Source organism: Calonectris borealis, chromosome 12 (assembly GCF_964195595.1).
Source record: "Calonectris borealis chromosome 12, bCalBor7.hap1.2, whole genome shotgun sequence".
NCBI lineage: Eukaryota > Metazoa > Chordata > Aves > Procellariiformes > Procellariidae > Calonectris > Calonectris borealis.
Window position 1 is genome coordinate 22,192,713 of NC_134323.1, and position 16,790 is coordinate 22,209,502.

At 45.6% G+C, this 16,790-nt stretch overlaps 1 protein-coding gene across 7 annotated transcripts in view; it reads left to right on the forward strand.

Annotated features, from left to right (window-relative positions):
• LOC142087404 (large ribosomal subunit protein eL13) overlaps positions 1-16,790 on the forward strand; it is a 192,603-nt gene that overhangs the window by 161,920 nt on the left and 13,893 nt on the right. For 3 of the 7 annotated variants that reach the window (XM_075161636.1, XM_075161632.1, XM_075161634.1), the window contains 8 exons: positions 623-762; positions 3,448-3,550; positions 4,917-5,042; positions 5,367-5,529; positions 6,308-6,481; positions 12,279-12,403; positions 13,590-13,692; positions 14,727-14,837. The exons of 1 other annotated variant lie outside the window; for it this stretch is intronic. In XM_075161636.1, the coding sequence (XP_075017737.1) occupies positions 623-762; positions 3,448-3,550; positions 4,917-5,042; positions 5,367-5,529; positions 6,308-6,481; positions 12,279-12,403; positions 13,590-13,692; positions 14,727-14,837 (1,045 nt within the window). The remainder of the gene's footprint in view (positions 1-622; positions 763-3,447; positions 3,551-4,916; positions 5,043-5,366; positions 5,530-6,307; positions 6,482-12,278; positions 12,404-13,589; positions 13,693-14,726; positions 14,838-16,790) is intronic. 3 more of the 7 variants (XM_075161633.1, XM_075161638.1, XM_075161637.1) reach the window with 2 other exon arrangements.

A 16,790-nucleotide genomic window follows, 5' to 3' on the forward strand; every position in this document is an offset into this window, starting at 1 on the left:
TGTTCTGTCAAACTCCATCAGACTTCCTTCCTAAATCTTCCAAAATGGAAACAAAGCAAAGTTTGATTACATGCTTACTTCCAAGAGTTGCTGCTAAGAATCATTACAAACTGGCTTAAGAGATTAAAATACTGTTCTTGGATACATCCCACTTTGTTCAGTGACTTATGATCCATTTGCAAACTGCTGGATGAAATTCATTTCTGACAAAGATACGGGAACAAGATCCAAGAAGTCTGAGTGGAGCACAAGACACCTCCTTACCAATGATGTAGTTTTCCATATATAGTACAAAATTTTGTCTAGCCCAAGTATAACTGGGTTTGTAATACTAACTCCATCCTTCAGCTTGCCTGCAAAGTTGTTGCATCTCCTTGTTTCTAGAGAGCTGAGACTTAGTTCTTGAGTTTTATGCCTTCATGAGGTGTTGAAAAGACTAGAGGTGTTCCTAAGTTCATTTGGAGCCCCAGTGTCAGTACCTGCGCATGAGGTCATTGATGCAGCATCAAAGGGTGTAACATAAGGCTTTTATCTGACTTGTCCATGTTGTGCACTTCTTCTGCACATCGCTGTGTCCTTGTACTACAATACTTATATGCTGCTTTTGATTGCATGTCCCCAGAACGTTACCCTGTTGTACACAATGCGGGTGGCAAACATTGACAAATTTGAAGAGAAGCTGAGAGCTGCGGAGGATGAGCTGAATATTGATGAGAGAGAGAGAATCCCTGTTTCCTACAAACATCCTGGCTTTTATGGAAAGTATGATATAAATTTGTGCTTACTGTTGATCTTATACTGATGACAACATCCCTCAGTTAGAGAGGAAAGCCCCTTTCAACTGAATGTTGTTATTATAAGTATAGAACAAAAAAGTGGTCCCAGTTTTGGAGCACTTAACCCATCTTTCAGAAATAGGCATGCTGTAGATGTACCTTAACGTTTCAAAAGTGAGGGTCCCAAGGAGGTGTCTGGAACTGCAGCATGCAGCAGACCAAACTGTTTCAGGTCAGTGTCAGCAAGTCTGAGGAAAGTCTGTGTCAGTTGCTGTGCGTTCTTGCACAGCTGAGCGCTTTTTGTCGTTATAGTCAATTCTTCAAGTGCAGAGTGTGATAGAAATCCTGACTCAACAAGTGATGTTACACCCTGGTCTGTGGAGAATGCTGGTGGTGCAGTGAGCCTTCACCCGTTAAAATGCTTCGAGGAAGGCCTGTGGTGGTTGTCCAGTCTGTAAAAATAAACACCTAGTTTTGGCCTGCTTCTCCAACAGCTGTAGATCAGAGGACAGCCTGTGCTGGTGCTCGCTCCAGCTGTGAGCCACATACTGAGCAGAGCAGCTTTGATGCTAGCATACAAAATCTCAGTGAGAGGAGTACTTCTATTAAACTTACAGCCCTTCTCTGTTACCTGAAACCAAGATCCTTTGCTTTAAAAAAAAAAAAGCTCAAAGCTTTTAATTCTGAAATAAGCTATAATGAACAAGAAGAGGGAAGATCTGTCAAAAGACTATAGCGCACTGGCTAGCCTTTATTCTGTGCTTTCACACAATGTATTCACATGTTGTGGTCATTTGCCGCTGAGGTAGCTTATTTGCCCTTCTGTTAAGACCGGCAGCGTGTTTTTGCAAAACAGGATTTATGGGGTCCAGAGTACAAAACAGACCTGTGAAGCTCTGGGCTTGAGCTAGTCCACCTCCGTCACTGATGGCCGTTACACTGGTGTAGAAGGCTGCTTTCCATACGTGTGGGGAGAGACTCCAGCGTTTGAAGAGCTCTCAACTAATTGCTTATTCTAAAGTACCGACAGAGAGATGTAGTGCAGAAGTCCTGTCTGCTAAGTAAAGAAATCCCGATCCCTGACAACCGGGAAAGATAGCATCGTGCTGCTACAGTTATCTGCTGAGATGGCCTTGTCCCTTGCTTGTGCACCATGCAGAGCGCATCAGCTGCTTCTGGTAGCAAACCTATGAGGGTCTGGAGCACAGTGGCTTTCCCACTGTAGATGGGGATGGCCAGTGTGTGTAATTCTTCCTCCCAGACACCGTACCAAAATGTGAAACAAATGTCATGTTCGTATATGAATGGATACCTGGACTGGGTTTTGTCTTGTTACTTGTCCTCTGAACAACATTTGCACATTTTTAATACATGGTTTATATGAAGATAAACCTTTTTAGTTGATCATGCAGTATGAGACCTTTAGTTGAAATTCAGAACTTGCAGATTTTTTCAAACTTGTGTATAACAGGAAGAGTAGACTGAACAGTCAACCACCAACACAAGCTGCTTCCCCTGCCCCTGAAAAGACATCATTTTTTTTAAGAGATACTATAGGGTCTGAAGTCTCTCACGAGACTTGATGAATGTCTGGAGAATTTAGAGCTCAGTCTGGATTTTGAACCTGTGAGATGCAGAGCACTTGCAGCTTGGATTCAGTTTACTCTGAGATGTGGACCCTTGATGTGTTTCAGAATTAATCCTGTTTGCATAGTTGGCAAAGTGAAGGTGACTTTCAGTTTCCAGTGTTGCCTAGGATCTCTCACTGAGAAGAAACAAATGCAGCTGGGTATATAGCACATGCTGGTCCCCTTGCTTCAGTAAATCATCCCCCTGCGAGAGACGGAACACACATTCCTAGTTTAAAGATAAGACACAAGTGTGGCGAGACCAGATGATTTCACAGGCATGTGAAGCAGAACAGGGTCCCACAAATCTCAACCTGTTATCTGACATATGGTCATTTTTCCTCCTGTTGAAAGCATCCTTTGTTTAGAGCTCACAGGATATTTGTGCTCATCGTGTTTGTCTTGTAACTGTATTAGACCTGCAGCGTCATCTCTGCTCCTCATCTCCCTCCTAATGCAATTGGTATTGCAAAGGATCCAGAAAATTGATGATGTTGGTTGCTGTAGCACTTCCTTCTGACATAACGGATTTGACCAGGGAGGGCCAACCAGATTAGGTAGAGCAGCCTCTTAATGGGAGACCCGCACTGGGATTTCTGTCAGGATTAGGGGAGTTGGAATCTCCCTAGTGTTGCCGGACACAGGTCTTCTGCAGTGAGCTCCCTTTGGATGGACTGCCAGCCCCGCCGGGTTCTGCTCTGGGTGTGATTTGACTGCCTGAAGGTCCTATTTGTTTTATAAGTAGGAATGCCTCTGAAGGGGGTGGTGAGGTCGAATTTCTTCCACAGCTGTAAGCAGTATTTGCCAGTGTCCTCTGTTTAACTTTTTAGGTTATGTAATTGTTGGGATTTTTGGGGTTTTGTTTTTTATATATATTTAAAAACCTGTAAAGGTTACATTTTCTTAGTCATGTCTGCTCATTGCTGCACTTGTAGCCTAAATGTCAGGACCTTTAAAATACTGAAAATAGTTACGTTGAGTAATATTTACCAAGTTGTGGCCAAAAACCTCAATTTGTACCCGTCTTGCTTTTGTCCTTCTAGTGATATCATTTCCCTGATAGTGACACTTGTGGCTGTGTCCATGTTGTGGAGCATCTTCCGCCTTATTAGGGTTGCAAGCCGGGTAGGAGGATTCAACGCCTTTGTGAGTATCCTGGATCTTGATGTTGTTTTGCAGCCCGTGGGTAGTCTTGTCTTCTGCTGGCCTAATCTCCTCCCTTTTCCCCAGCAAAGTCAATGCAGAATGAGAATTAACTGGTGCCAAGGACTCTCCGGTCTTGACACATCTTGCATTTTTTCCTGTCCTGATCATCTGACTAGATTGTACAGTAACTGGCCTTAGCTGAGGCCCTTTCTTTCCCCAATGGCAGGAAGGGCTGAGCTCAGAGAATTTGCAGTCCAGTTTGCTCTGCTATTTTCAAAGCTTGTTAATGAGTTGCAGCTGCAGATGGTGTTTTTCACTGGGTCCTGCCAATATGCCTCCCATACAGCCAGAAGTAGGAATTGCTGCTTTCTGCAAAATGAGTTCTCAATTTATAAAATATGTTCAGATTCTGGATTTCATTATGTGTTGGCCTGTTCTGCTCATGCCACATGCCTCACTTGCAACATCAGTCAAATCTCCTCCTCCCTGCTTCCACCCTTGCCTGGATCAGCTGATGAAACTCTGTAGAAATCAGCCTGGGGTGCGCTGCCACTGACCGCAGGGATTTGGGGATGAAAATGTAGTGAATTCAGTCCCTTGTTAGATTTCCCACTCAGTCTCCTCTGCAGTTCTTTTCTGGCTTCGGGATTCTCTTTACACAAAGGGATGCAGCTGCTCAGAGGAGAAGAATATTTTAAAGAAGTGTTGAGTAATGAGGGCCTTGAGGACTGGATTCTGTCCTTGCATAAGTGGGGACAGCTAGGCCCTGCATGTTTAACTCTTCCTTTGGATAAGCTGATGTTTCTGAGGCCTGAGAAGCTATAAACTTTCTTCTCAAAGAAAAAAAAAAAATCCCGAGTAGCTGTTTTCAGTAGAACATAATGAGCAGTTACAAGTAGGGCATTTAACTGAATTCTTGTTTTGACTGTCACTGTGGCTTAACACACACCAGGAGACTGAAATGTGGTGTCTGTTAAATTTGAGAACCTATAGTTCTGTCCTGGGTTGTGTTGCAGTAGAAACCAGTGGCAGCATCAGACAATGGTGCAAAGTGTCTGTTTATATGCATTTACAAGACAGTATTGGTAATTTACCTCAAAACTATAGCTATCCCATGTGTATTGAGGATCAGAGCATTTAGAAATCAGGGAGAAGATCCCAAATAAGGTTTGGGCATTCTGCACATTTTTAATAAGTAACCCTGCCTGCTCTACACGGAGTTTGAGCCGGATTGTATTGGGACTATTACTGCAAGTTTATTCTGTCTCTTCCCAACAACACATGGATAAATAAAGTTTGCGTCAAACAGACTGTTGCCTTGTCCAAAGTCAGAGCACGTCTTCAGTACTTGTGCTACCTTCCGCAGAACCAGTTGAAGATGGCTCGTTTCACCATTGTGGATGGGAAATCTGGAAAAGGGATTGGCTTCAAGGATGTAGCAGGAATGCATGAGGCAAAAATGGAAGTCAAAGAATTTGTGGACTATTTAAAGGTATATAAAAGTAGAACAAAATAAGTGCTTGCTGCCTGTCTTCTGGGATAGATGGCTGACCTGGGGAGGAGGGTATATCCTTCTCTTCATTCTTCATGATACTGAGCAGCCTCTGTTTAAATAAACTGACAGCTTCTTATGCTGTGATCAGCATGACTCAATCTCTGTATTTCCAATTCCATAACAGGAATGCAGATGTAGTGCTCTCATTAGCAGCTCAGAGTTGCTCAGGCTGAAAACAGTATCAGGAAGCTCTGGGAGGGCATATTCTTGTGCAGATGCTTCATGTGACCTGTGGATCTGAGAGTTGTGTTGTTCTTGCAGAGTCCTGATCGCTACCTTCAGCTTGGGGCTAAAGTGCCCAAGGGTGCCTTGTTACTCGGACCGCCAGGCTGTGGGAAGACATTGCTGGCGAAGGCCGTGGCTACAGAAGCACAAGTGCCGTTCTTGGCCATGGCGGGCTCTGAATTTGTGGAGGTGATAGGAGGTAAGCTTCTCAGGGGGAAGGGTGTGGAGGTTACGTGGTCTGTTGTGGAGTTGGAGGGTGCTGGCGGGGCCTCTTGCAAAGGACAGAGTTTTAGCCTGTCTTTGCACGGGGAGGATGAGTTGGATATTTCTACTGAAAATATAAAAGGTTTTCAGTGATAGGGAGTACTTAATTATGTAGTATCTAGAATGCATGCCCTCTGAATTGCTAGTTTTTCTTTCTGACAGTGTGCAGCCATGGTTTTTCACCTGAAAGCCTTATCTCTGACTTCCCTGTACCTATTATTAAAGCCACTGATGAGGCTTCCTTCCTTGTATGAGAATGCTGATGGATTTTCTGCTGTTCCTTGCTGATGGGGAAAGTATGGCCTCTTTGTGCCTTGGGTTTTCCATCTTCCCCCTTTTCTTCCTTCCTCCTAGATCCCTTGAGATCCAACAAGGCTCAGTGTGCAGAAAAATGCTGAATATTTGGGCTTCTGATTTGTGGAAGGAACAGGAGTTCATCTTAGGAGCTGGGAGCAGAGCTCCTCTTACAGCAACTGTAGGAGTCCCTGCAGTTTTGAGACCTCAGTTAAAAGCCAGCGCACTCCAGGAGGAGCAGTGCCTAAGGACTAAACATATGAGTTCTGTGGCTATTTCTTTGTGCCGGGAGTGTTCAGAGAGGGACTGTCTTATACTGAGGCTTTGTCAAGTGTCTCATTGGGGGCCCGTAATGCTGCTCTCCAGCTTTGCTGACAATTTTAGCTACAAGGCTTATTTCTTCTTCCCTTCCCCTATAGGTCTTGGAGCCGCCAGAGTTCGGAGCCTCTTCAGAGAAGCCCAGGCTCGTGCACCCTGCATCGTGTACATTGACGAAATTGATGCTGTGGGCAAGAAGCGCTCAACCAATATATCTGGTTTTGCCAATGCTGAGGAGGAGCAGACCTTAAACCAGCTGCTGGTGGAAATGGACGGTCAGTATTTCTCTCTCCCTCTCAGCAGTTGGGCCCTTATCACCTCAGAGATCCAAACTGTTGGCCTGTACATCTTTTTCCTGCTTGAACTTGCCATGCTTCTTCAGTGTTCTCTTCTTGCTGAAGTAATTACAATTGCATTGAAACAAATCTCATTCTCTTCTTCCTTGGGACGAGGCAGCTTGCACTTTGCAGCGTGTTCGAGACTAGGCCCAGAACTACAGCCTGGTCATGTCCTTGTTAAAAGACCGTCTGTACGACAAGTGATAACTGTGTTTCAGACTGCTGCTTAGTGAAGGGGCTGTGGCCCTGAGAGTCAGGATGTTTTTTTGCTGTGTGGACACCAGTGTGGCCTTGGCTGGCCTTGCTCTGGTTTCAGAGGTCGTCGTATCACTCACTTGAAGTGGGTCCTTTCTCTGTTCTCTCCCCCCTTCACCAGCTGCTGCACTGAGTACAGAGGAAAAGCAGCAGCTGCTGATCAGCACAGGGTTTGTGGAAGTTGTGTGCCCAGTACTTGCTTTCCTGCAGAACCCTTAGGAATCTCCATTATTAGTCCCTGTTTCTGACGGCACTGTAGCGTATCTCTCTTCATGTCCCTGGAGAGTTAGGCAGGACTACTCCAGAGCTGATGGTGCCTAAGGAAGTAATTGGGCTTAGGATAGATGTCCAAGTATGTGCTGTGACTAAGTTGTGGAGATAACCCTCTTGAAATATAGACATTTATATAGGCTTTTAAGGGTTTGGGGCTAAATCTAGTAAATTTTAAAACCCTGGAGCCAACTGGTTTTGTGACTGTACTGAAGACCCTGAGTCAGAAGAGAGCGTAGTGTCACATCCAGAGTGAATTTGCACCAACAGCCACATGAGCATCTACCTGCTAATAAAATCAACAGAAAATGTGCATTAGAGATCATGGCTGACAGAGGGCAGCAACCCCAAAGGCTCTTACTGTAGTAAATGGCTTCAGTTCGGGAGTATGTTTTCCCACTGGCAATTGGAGAAGAATTATTTACAATACTGGGGAACCAAAAGAAAATGAATTGGCAGCAAGGGCACTGCTGTCTGTAGAGGGTAATGTTTAGGTCCAGCTGGCCATTAAATGTTGTTGAATACTTGCTGTATGCTGTCTAAGACAGGTAGTGGTTTAAAGCCTGTTAAGCTTTGGAGTTTAGTTGTCCCAGAGGGCCAAAAGCAATGTAATATATCAGTTCTCCTGTCCCTTGACTTAATCTCACGTTGTCTCCCTGGCTATAGGATCCCTGTCTAAACTGAGAGAGATAAGCTTTGCAAACAAGCCCTGGTTTGATGCCACACGTCTGGATGGTTTCTGGCTGTACTGTATCTGGAATCAGCCCTTTTCTCAGACACTTTCACACAAGTGCCAGAAAGAACAATCCTTTGGCTATTCTTAGTCATAACTCTGTCAGAGCCTGCAGCACTGACCCAACTTGCAATGTTTCTGTTGCTAAATCTTACTGTTGCAGAGCAGGGGAAGGAATAACTAACTACCTGCCCATCAGGGAGTGTTTGTATCAGTCTGCTGTTTCATGGGACAGGGCCGCCTTTTCCCTTGACTGTAACTGTGACACTTGTTGTCTCATCGCACTCTTCATATGAAAAATTGAAAGCTGTCCTGCACTAAAAGCATCCCCCTTTCTCCAGACCTTGGGGGTTAAAACTGCTTGCCTTTTTACTGAATGTTTGCAGTGAAATGGGGATGCAGCCCTGCTGAAGTAGAGCACGTCCTGAAGTTCAGCAGCAAGGCTGTCTTCTGGAGGTTGCTCTGGAGTCAACCCTCCCTTTTCGAGGAGAGAAGCTGGGACTTGGAAAAATGCTTTCAGCAAAGGGTAGATGTTCCTTCATACTGCACGCAAGATGATCTGTAATTCTAGATCTCTGGCCTTGCTGCAGAAGGAGGAGAAATTGTAAGCAGGAGCACAGCATGGTACAGACAGGGTAGAGTGGTCCTGCTGTACAGAGACCTCTCCCTGCTTCAGCACAGGTGCCATGAAGTTTTTGAAGGAGAGGAATGAGCTTTGAGTAGGTCCTAAATAACCAGACAGAAATCTGGTTATCAGAGGAACACCCTTGAAACACATAATCCTACCCAGAAATCACCTTAAATACGTGTATGCAGTTCCCTGGGACTTTGCACATGCACTAACTTAGGCAACTTGGCCAAGCACGTAAATATACTTGGATGAACATAACTGTTTACAGCTGTGTCTGCGTAGTAGATGGTCTCGACAGAAAAGGCCAGTAGTAACACACAGAACAGCAATCCTGGCTTGGTTGGGTGTTTTTTTCTCCTGAGAGTTGTAGGGTGAGCTCGCCACAGGTTAACACTGAATTAAATGGATGTCCATCTGTCTGTTCAGGAGAATGTAGTCAGTACAATCCACATCTCCATACCAAAAATGAAAATGTCTGATCTCCTCCAGTCTGTAGAAATTAGGCGTGGTTTCTAGAGTGTTTTCTTGGTGAGTCTCTATTCAAAAATTAGGGTACAACTCTATTAGAAAGTGAATTTAGAAGGTAAATATTATCCTCAATATGTATTTTAATAGTCCCTCATTTGCTGTGTGCTGCCTAGTTTATTTTTAAATTTATATTGTCTCATTATTTATTCGTGTCTCATACAGATCATGTAAGTCCCTCCCCCAGTCACTAAGTCCCTCATTTTGCTAAGTGCTTTATCAAACACACACTAAAAAAATAGCCCAAGGAGTTTAGAATGTCAAATGGGAGACAGCTGGCAAGGACTGTCAGGCCAGTACAAGAAACATGGACTTACTGTTGGCTTGTACTCATAAGCAGTGATCTTGGCACGTTACTGAAATGTTATCTAACTGAGCATGTTACCCAAATGAACACTGAAGTGCTATGTGCATGATGGCAAAATACGTTTCAGGATGATAGTGAATAAGGTTTTTTAGGAGGTTAACAGTTCTACCCAAGCACAAGCGGAGGAGTGATGTGTGTTTGTAATAAGGAAGCCTTGAAATGGAAGGTTGAGAGCTCTGTTTTAGCTGTCTTTAGCTTAAATTGAAGTTGAAGCAACACCATAGAACCAAGTTAGCTATTAATTTGAAAGAAAATCGTGCACAAAAGTAGATCTGTGAGTCACCAGTGGTAATTGTTGAATTTGTGTGTTCAAATGAGATTACTCAGAGGTAAGGTAGAGGAAGAAAAGGAGGGTCAGAGCTATATGGAACCTGCTCTGCAGGCTGGAGAAAGGATGAGGACACCAAGAAAAAAGCCATTATGCTAAGCTGTATGGGATGAATATGCAGTTTGATACTCGGTAATTCTGGTACGGAGGTTTTAGAGTAATTGTAGTGCTCTTTCTACAAGCGACCTTGGTTTCCTTCGCTCTGACAGCTTTCTTCGTGTTCTGGAAGCACCAGGAGTCTGGTGGGAGAAGGGGAGGGACTGGAGGGAGCCTGTATGTGCAGAAGCTGTTTTTAAAACCAGAGTGACACATGTACTCCAGTCTTTGTCAAAACAGGTGCCTGGTTTGAATAGTGAATCTTCCCTCACAAGCTGCAAACAAGCGGAAGAGGAATGTGACCCAAATATCTCCTCTGTTCTGAATGAGAGGAGCTTGACGGTCCTGGGCTGATCTGTGTTTTGTGAATGAAAACGCACGACATCTTTTGGTAGCAGCTCTTCACCTGAAGTCCTCGGACAAGACCTCTCCCCTGATCTGTGCTGTATGCAAGTTTCTGACCCCGAGGCTTCCCTCACAGAGGTGGCCCCGTTTCAGTGATGCAGTTCACAGATGATGTCCAAAAGGCTTTTGAACAAATGCCTAGAGAATTACACAGTGTAATAATGCGGATGAGGTGCCCGTCAAAGCAACGTGCTCCATGTCAGTGGGGAGCAGAGCATTTGCCAGTTGAAGTGGACTCTTTTTTCCTTTCCTTTTCGAAGTGGCTTCATTTGTAAACATTGTAGTTATGAAGGCTCTCTTCAGGCTAAGTTTTCAGAACTGTTTTTCATTTGTTGATGTGACTGAAGTGTTGTTTTTGTAGACTGTTCCTTTGGCTGATCTTTGCCTGTGGAAGCCTGTGCCATGCCAGGTGGGAACAGTAATAGGAATCGGAGGCTGCAGTTGTAAATTTCTTGGAGCAGTGTTTCGCACCGCTGGGATACAGGCTTGAGAGCAAGTGGAGCAGAAGCTGATGTGAGGAGGATGCTCTCAGCAGTTCTGTTTTTTTATATTTGTTCTAATAGTCAGACCTATTTTAAGAGTCTTCCCAGCTGCAAAGCAGATAATGTGCTGTACCATCTAATCCTGCCGTGTGAATGAAGCTTGCTATCCCCCAAGTGCCTGCCAGTCTCTCTGCTTATTTATCACACTCCAAAGTGCAGTGTAATACGTGCCTGAAGGATGGCCGGCTTCATCCTCTCCAGGAGCTTATTTAGACAGCGTCCTGCAGGGAGGAAGAACTGAGGTTTGCCATAGCGCAAGCTGACAGAGCCAGTCCTCCGACTTACCTGTAACCTTAATCTCTCTGCTCAGCTCTTATACGCTGACACATTTGGCAGCTCTTCCGGTGGAGCTGAGGAGAGCTGAAACTTGCCCAGCTTACGTGCGTAAAGCTGCCTCTCTGCAGCGTGTGACTTGGCAGCGAAGGAGGCACATGGGACTAACGCGTCCTTTCCCTGGGAAGGCTGCTGTATGCTAGGGCCCTTGAATCTGCTGTAAGCAGGTGACTCATACCCAGGGGCCTGTGGGCACCTGGTGGAATGTAATAAATAAGCAGTGTGGTTCAGTGATTCAACATGATCTCTGGCTCCCCACCCAAGCAGCACAACCGCCTGCCCCTTTCTGCCCTCCTCCAGCTGCTAGAGCTCTGGCTTCCCCAGGAAGCCCTGTCTGCCTTTGATGCCTCCATACTGCAGGCTGCTCTCACAAAGCCTGTAAATCCTGATGTTCCCTTCATCTTTAAGACCTGGAGACAAAACCTTCTTTAGCTGTGGCTTGAGCTAGTGTATGCTAATCATCACTGCAAAGCTGTTTGGTTGCCTTTTGTGCCTGCTTACATCTCTGTGGTGTAAGTTCTGCAGGGTTGGTCTTTGCACTGGTCTGCAGTATGCCTGGGTGCCTTCTGAGTGATAAAAGATGAGTGAGCAGACAAAAATCAAATCATGCTGTAACGTGCCCCTTGCTGGGTGGCAAGGCTATGTCCTCTCCTTCTGCATTAACCTGAGCTGGTCAGAAGAAAGCCTGTCCCTTTCCTAGTGATCCTGGTGGCTTATCTGTGACTGAAGGCTAAAAGTAAATGAAAACTGAAAGGGCTTTCCACAAAAGTATTGGGAAGGGAAAGGCTGTTTCAGCTAGCGAACATTGTTCAGCTAGCAAACGACCTGGAGCTAAAGGAACAGGAATTGACTTAAGCCTGAGAAGGCATCTCCTAACTCATCAGAATAGAGAGATTCTGTTCTGGTTTCTAGTTGGAGCAATTTCCAAATGTGTCAAAAGGAAAGGGGAAAAAAAAGTTTTACGCCAAAGCTTGTTAAGTAAATGAAAAGGGAATTTCAGAGTATCCGTGATGACCAGAGGCTGGCTTGAGTGACTAGGGAGGTTCCTTCCTGCCTTGTGCCTCTAGCTGAAAAGGACACTTTCTCAGCCTCAGCTGCCCCCGAGGATGCTGTAAGCACCCTGGGCTTTGTGATAAAGCTACGTAAAACATCCTCTGCATCCTGCCCTGCCCCGTCCCTTTGGATGCTTGCAACGCAGCACCTGTGATGGTGAAAACCTTCACCTTTGTTTTTGCTTGTTTTTCTACAGGAATGGGGACCACGGATCATGTCATAGTGCTGGCTTCCACCAACCGTGCTGATGTCTTGGATAACGCCTTGATGAGACCTGGGAGGCTTGACAGGCACATCTTTATTGATCTTCCAACACTCCAGGTAGATTCCACCTACTGCCCTGTCCTTACCGTAACACTAATGACTAAGGTGTCCCAGTCCTTGCTGGTGATTCGCTGGCCTGGCAAAGGCTGAGCGTAGAGAAGATAGAGATGGTAAGCTTCTGTTTGCCTTTATTCTTATTTATGTGCTCTAAATCAAGGATTTGACATGCTAACACAGTTGCTTGTTTCTCTGAAATGACAACTTGCTGCTTCTAAGTGTCTCTGCTCTGGTACGAGCTTTGGCAGTGAATTCTTCTGTGAGGTTCTCTTTGCCATGCAGATGCAGAACTGTGTGTCTTCTCTCCAGGAAATTGGGAACCACCTAATTGGCCAGTTGGCTTGTGTGAGAGCTTAAATTGTCATGTGCCTTGAGCACCATTTGTTCTGTAGGTTTATTGTCCTCGCTATCCTTGTGAGTCTCCTTATTTTCCTTTAGGCAGCCTGTTAAGTGACTTTCTCCTTCTGAATGCTTTTTAAATCCATTTACTAGGAGCCTTCCATGTCCGCTGTGTTGACATTTGTAGCAGACTTTTGGGAATAGGCTCAGCTGCAGTAAAGATCTGTCTGCTCTGCCAGCACAGGCTCTTCTTCTCCCATCTGTGCTTTACTGGCGTCCTCAAGAGTTTTCAGTTAAAATACCTTAAATGCCTGATACAATCTGGCACCGGAAGCATGAACTGTGCAGCTGCCCTGAAGGAGGAAGGGGAAAAACCCTGGCAACTGTGCCCATTGTTTTAATCAGGATCTCCTGGACCAGCTGAATGAGTCACTCCGTGGCTACTTGCCAGCCGTCATCTCACCCCCACCTTCGTCTGGGAAATGGTCACAGGCTAAGCAGCTAGTAGATGGGGTTTTCGTTTGTGGTGTGTGAGGGAGCAGGTAGAGGCAGTTAGAGCTCCTTCCTGCGAGTGCTTTTATAGTAAGAGAAAAGTTAAGACAGGTCAGAGTGAAAGTTAGGAGGGGAGAGTGGCCCTGAGAGGGAAAGCGGTGACTCACGGTAAGCCTCCATACATCTGTTCTAAATTTGAGAGCTGGGTGTTTATCAGGGCTCCTGTAGCACTAAAGCGCTGTAAGGACAGCCCTGCCCTCTGGTGGCAATGTCACCGTCCCCTGCTCCCTACCATGCATCGAAGCTGCCACGTTGTGAAGGCTTGCTGGGCTGAGGTGTTCTCTGTTCTTTACAGGAGAGAAGAGAGATCTTTGAGCAGCACCTGAAGGGTCTCAAACTGATCCAGGATGCCAGCTTCTACTCGCAGCGCCTGGCTGAACTGACTCCGGGCTTCAGCGGTATGACATGCCGTGTCCTTGTGGGGCTGCTCTGCCTGCTTCTACACTAGTCCTGCAGTCCAACCTGGAGCTTCTTGGTTGCGTAGTTTTAACGGGGTATTTTGGTCTAAAGGGCTTTTTTCTGCAAGCCTTCTCCATCTTTATGGAAATAGTGGGAACCTAACCAGCTCCCTGGTGAATGGAACAGTGATGAGCAATTGTTCATGGCTATTTTCAATCTTCTGAAATTTCTGGGACTAGCAGTGTGTGTGGGGTGGGGAAAATACACTTTTATAATGCCTGGGTTCCTAATTCCTAAGGGGAGAAAGCACTGCTTATGCTCCTGTCACAGCTGTTGTTGAGGATGAGATGTTGTACTTCAGGGGAAAGACTCTTAAGTTGATATATGTTACCAGGAAAGCGATAGGAGGAATGAATAGTAATTATTTTGTCAGTCAGAGTAGAAATTGGACAACTCTGCCTGGCTCCTGCATTGAGCCTGTTTCCAGGGTAGGTCCCTGGGAGTTTGAAACAGTGCTGAGCAAGGGGCTCCAGCGTTCCTGTTTATGTGGAGTTCCTGGAATATCCTTTCTGGGTTTCCCCTCTAACAGGCCCCAGCGCACTGCCTCTTCGTGACTTCTTTCAGCAGCCCCCCGCCACCATCACCCACACACACAAACTCGGAACAGATGTTCTTTCTCTTCCACACAGAGGTTGTGCGGTTGCTGTATGAACAGTGCGGCAACCCATGCCAACCCAGACTGCCCACGCCCCTTCCCTGTTGCTGAGAGCCAGCCTTGGCTTTATCCTGTTAATTGATTGCTGAACTCTGTCCTCTGTGTGGCAACGCAGCGTTCATTGCCAAGGCAGTTGTATTGTTCAAATCCAACATAAACACCATGGACTAGGTTTGCTCTCTGTTCCCAAGGAACAAAAAAGTGCAGACTATTTGACTTCCTTAGGTCCTTCTCCAGATTTGTTCTTGCCTCTTCTGTCCTCTGAAGTCTCTGTCACACAACAAATCCAATGTAATTCTTGTAAACTCGTGTCTACAGGAGCTGACATAGCGAATATATGTAATGAAGCTGCTCTTCATGCCGCTAGAGAAGGTCACAAATCCATCGATACTTTCAACTTCGAGTACGCTGTGGAAAGAGTCATCGCAGGTAAGTGACCCAGCCATTTCTGTTGTTGTCTTACTAGTCTGTATCACGCTGCTTGAGAGAAGGCTCAAGTGAGTGGGTTACATTCGAGGAAGACAGATGCGTCCTAACTGCTCTGTCCTGTAGAGCTGTCCTGAAGATCTTAGATGCCATGGTCACAGAAAGTTCTCTGAGCAAGACCTCAAAGGGATCTGTCTTCCTGAATCTGCAGGCAGCCTGAATCAGTAGCTCAGGGAAGATGGCCAGTAGCAAAAAAAGAGTGGAAGTATCTCTGGATTTTTCTTGCTGCTGTGGACACCTGCTACATAAGCATGAATAGCAAATAGGCTATGCATCCTCAACAGCAAGAAATTAGAGATTTTTCTTTTTGGCCTCAAAGCCCAGGCTTTGATGAATTGGCAGAATAAACTGAAAGACAGTAGAGTACTGTTCTCCCTCTGAGAACATCCTGTCGGCCTTTCCCTGTCACTTGTGCAATTGCCAGCAGAGGAACCTCTGGAGATTACCCTACAGCAGTATATTACAGGGAGAGGAAAAAAAGATCCCAGAACTCTTGACTTCACCTGAGGGATTTGAATCTGGTGGGTTTCGGTCTGAACTGCCCTGTAGCCGAGCCTAGGTTTTCATAATCAGACACTTAACTGCTTCCAGGCTGCTGTGTCATTACCGGGGCTGAGCTGGGCGAGCAGAATGACATGCTCTGCTTTTCTTAGTAGAGCGTGTGGAACAGGATGTTTGTACTGGGGCAGTTATTTCCTGATCCTGGAATTTAGTCCTGAGCATTTGCTTTATCAGAAAATGCCTAAACAATTCCTCATTTAAGAGAAGATTTTTGAGAAAATTCCTGACGGTTTCACCTGCCTCTTAAAAACAAAACCCTTGGAGTGCTTTGGGTAACTGTGGCCACACTTGCATAAAGCCCAAACTGTACTCAGCAGCTCCCAGGAGTGGGCAGCAAGACGACTCTCGTTATAACACAGAAGTCCTCATCAGCCAGGGCAAACGTGCTTTACTTTCCCATCTGCAGGAGAGAAAGCACCGAACTTGTAGGGATTCACTTGGCTTTTCTTTCTGAATTCCACCCTTGCCTTAGTTGCCCAGACTTGGAAGATAAGGCCAAAAGCAAGCAAGGCCACAGGGGATGTGTAGCAGAAGGGATATCTGGGATTAATGTGGTGGGGCATTGCAGGGCATGGGCGGCTTCAGCAGTTTCACTGCTGACAAGCTGACTTGCTTCACTAAGGCTCCGTGGCGTGTAGGAGGCCATAAAGTCTTTTTGTTGCTTAATGGGATTCTTTCATATTAGCAGGACCTGGCTATTTTTTGTAGACTAAGTCTAAAAGACCCCAAACAACCCTCCAGGCCCATATATTAAATGTACCCTTGCCATGTAATAGGAACGCTTCTGGGTTTCACAATCCAGAGGGCATTTCAGTTGCTATAAAAGCTTTTCTTGAAAGAAAGAAGATATTACTGTGCTTTCCATTATAAGCTTCTGGTTTTAATAAGAGCGGTGTGGAATCAAAAGAGAACTTTGCAAGTCCAGAGGCCCTGTCAGCCTTAAAGCTTTGTGTTGCTGTAAGGGAGGAGTGAGAACTTCTCTCTGTGGTAGTCCCCATTGTGTTTTTAGTTTGGGAACAGAAAGCAGTCAGTAAGTCAGGTCTCTTGGGAGTGAGGGAGGAAACCTGCTTGAACGCACAGAGGCGTTTAGGGGTTGTCTTTAGAAGATGTAGTGGAGCCTGTTTTCTTGGTGGGGTTTGTGTACGCTGTGTAAGGCCAGCAGAGATGCACCAGAATTGTTTCCTGGGTTGTTGTCTCGTAAATGTGATAAGTACAGGCCTTCAGAGAACTTTCCTGCCTGGAGATTACTTTGTGTAGGAGAAGAAATAATCTTTGTAGGCACACTGTGTGCTGTTGTGAAGAGTACAGTCCCTCCCTTCTTGGTGGGCTGACAGA